This window comes from Rhincodon typus, chromosome 22, assembly GCF_021869965.1.
Source record: "Rhincodon typus isolate 14 chromosome 22, sRhiTyp1.1, whole genome shotgun sequence".
Lineage (NCBI taxonomy): Eukaryota > Metazoa > Chordata > Chondrichthyes > Orectolobiformes > Rhincodontidae > Rhincodon > Rhincodon typus.
In genome coordinates, this window is record NC_063353.1 from 2,725,227 (window position 1) to 2,727,644 (window position 2,418).

The 2,418-nt window shown below is 51.3% G+C and overlaps 1 protein-coding gene across 1 annotated transcript in view; it reads right to left on the bottom strand.

The window, feature by feature from the left end:
• The window catches only part of LOC109923360 (netrin-4-like), an 82,297-nt gene extending 81,897 nt beyond the window's left edge, over positions 1 to 400 (bottom strand). Inside the window, exon 1 of the mRNA XM_048610557.1 lies at positions 134 to 400. Coding sequence (XP_048466514.1) covers positions 134 to 194 — 61 coding nt within the window. The 5' untranslated portion in view covers positions 195 to 400. The remainder of the gene's footprint in view (positions 1 to 133) is intronic.
• Between the last annotated feature and the right edge of the window lie 2,018 nt (positions 401 to 2,418).

Here is a 2,418-nt window from a genome sequence, read left to right on the forward strand (position 1 = left end):
GGGGGGAAAGAGATGGGAGCGTGAGGATAGCTGAGTGAGAGTGGAGGAGCCAGGGTTGGAGTGAGGGCGCTGCGCACTGAGCCATGCCCGCTCTCCAACCCGGCCAGCCCTCCCTCCAGCTCCCAGTACGTACCGGCTGCCTGGGGCCGCCAGCCCAGGGCCAGGAGCACCCCGGCGGCCAGCCACAGGCTCATCTCCGTCCTTCGCTCAGGCTCTGCCGACAGCCCCGGGCTCAGTCCCGGGAGCCCGTCCCGAGGAGCTGGCTCCCTGTTCCAGGACAGCACTTGGTATCCCCCACCTCCTACATCTCCCTGAGCAGCCTGCCCTCCCGCTTTATATACACCCTCCCTCCCGGCGGACAGCCGGCAACCCCGTTCAAGAATGTCCGCTCACACACCCGCCCTCTCTCTCTCCCTCTCACACCCTCCCTGTATCTCTCCTTCCCCCCGCTCCCTCTATCTCTCTCTCCTCCCTCTATTTGTCTTTTTCATCCCTTGCTCTTTCTCTCTTTCCTTCCTCCCTCCCTGTATCTATCTTTTTCCCCCTATCTTTCTGTCTCTTCCTCTCTCTCTCCTCCCTCTTTCCCTGCCTCCCTCCCTGTGTCTGATTTCAGACTGCACTTTCTGCCACTCCCTCCTGACATTCTCTCTCTCTTTACTTTCTTCCACAGCCGCACGATTTCTTGCTCCCGCCGTCCCCTTCTGTAATAATTTGCTCTTCACCTCTCAGTCTCTTTTTCTGCCCTTCCCTCTCTTGTCTGTATTGCCCCCTCTATCTCCAGGTATCTATCTCTCTCTAGGAAGTTCCTTTTATTCTGCCCCTGTCTCTTTCTCTCTCTATTTGAGCATCTACCTCTAGCGCTTTCTCCCTATTTCTCTGTCTTTATTTCTCTCTAATATTGTCTCTATTTGTTTCTCTCCATTTCTGTTTTCATTTCTCAAACTATGTTCAGTGGGAGCCACTAAGTTTCAGACCCTCACTTCTCTCCGCACTCCTCCCTCACTCAGACCTTCACTCCTCATGGAAAATCCCATCAACATGAAACACCATTTGAGTTCAGCCCTTTCACTTTTACTACCTCTTGGGGTTTGGGATCTCCGCTCCATCTGTCCCCCCACCCCAACCAACCACCCCTCCCCCCAACAACCACCACCCGACTGACCCCTTGAACTGGGAGCCACAAGTTGTAAGACAAACTGAGGAGCTGAGAGGTTCAGAATTGTACATAGAGCAAAACCCAGGCTGGCAATGTAGCCAGACTTGTAACAAATCGAAGGATGGGAAAGAGGGAGACGGCGAGAGAGAGACTGGGACGGGGAAGAGAGACTGGGAGATGAGGAGAGAGACTGGGAGAGGAAGAAAATCAGGGACAGAGTGAGAGAGAGAATCTGGGAGATAGAGTGGATGAGAGAGCTGACAGAGAGGGAATGAGAAATGGAGAGAGACAGAGGTAGAGCGTGAGACAGCGAGAGTGAGAGAATTAGGAAGAGAAAGAGAGACTGGAGGAGTAGGGAGAGAGACAGGGAAGATAGAAAGGTACAGAGAGGGAAGGTGAGTAAGAAAGAAAGAAAGAGACCAAGAGACAGGGAAAGAGGGAGAGTCTGGAAAAGAGAGAGTCAGAGAGAGAGAAGGGGGAGAGAGAATGGGAGACAGAGAGAGAAAGAAAGGAGACAGAGAGTGGGAAATAAGGAGACAGAGAGACTGGGGAAGGAGAGAGTAAGAGGGGGTGTGACAGAGAGGAAAGAGCGTAAGACTGGGAGAGAGGAATAGAATGAGTGAGACAGAGACAAGGGAGTGAGAGAAACAGTTCATGTCCAAATGTAGCAAGATCTGGACAGAGGAGAGAGGGGAAGAGACAGAAAGATAGAGAAGAAAAAAAGATAGAGAGAGGGAGCAAGATCTGGACAATATCCAGGCTTGAGCTGAGAAGTTGCAAGTAACATCCATGCCAGGCAATGACTGTTTTTCACATTAGAGAATCTAACCATCACCCCTTGCTGTTCAATGGCATTACCATCACTGAATCCCTCACTACCAACATCCTTGGGGGGTTACTATTGACCAGAAACTGAACCAGACTTGCCATATAAACACAGTGGCCACAAGGGCAGGTCAGAAGCTAGGAATACTGCAGCAAGTAACTCACCATCTGACTCCTCAAAGCCTGCCCACCATCTACAAGGCATGAGTCAGGAGTTTGATGGAATACTCCCCACTTGCCTGGATGACTGCAGCCCCAACAACATTCAAAAAGCCTGACACCATTCAGGACAAAGCAGCCTGCTTGTTTAGTACCACTTCCATAAATATTCATTCCACCACCTTAGTAGCAGCAGTGTGTACCATCTACAAGATGCACTTCAGAAGTTCACCAAAGATGCTTAAACAGCACCTTCCAAACCCAAGATCACTTCCATC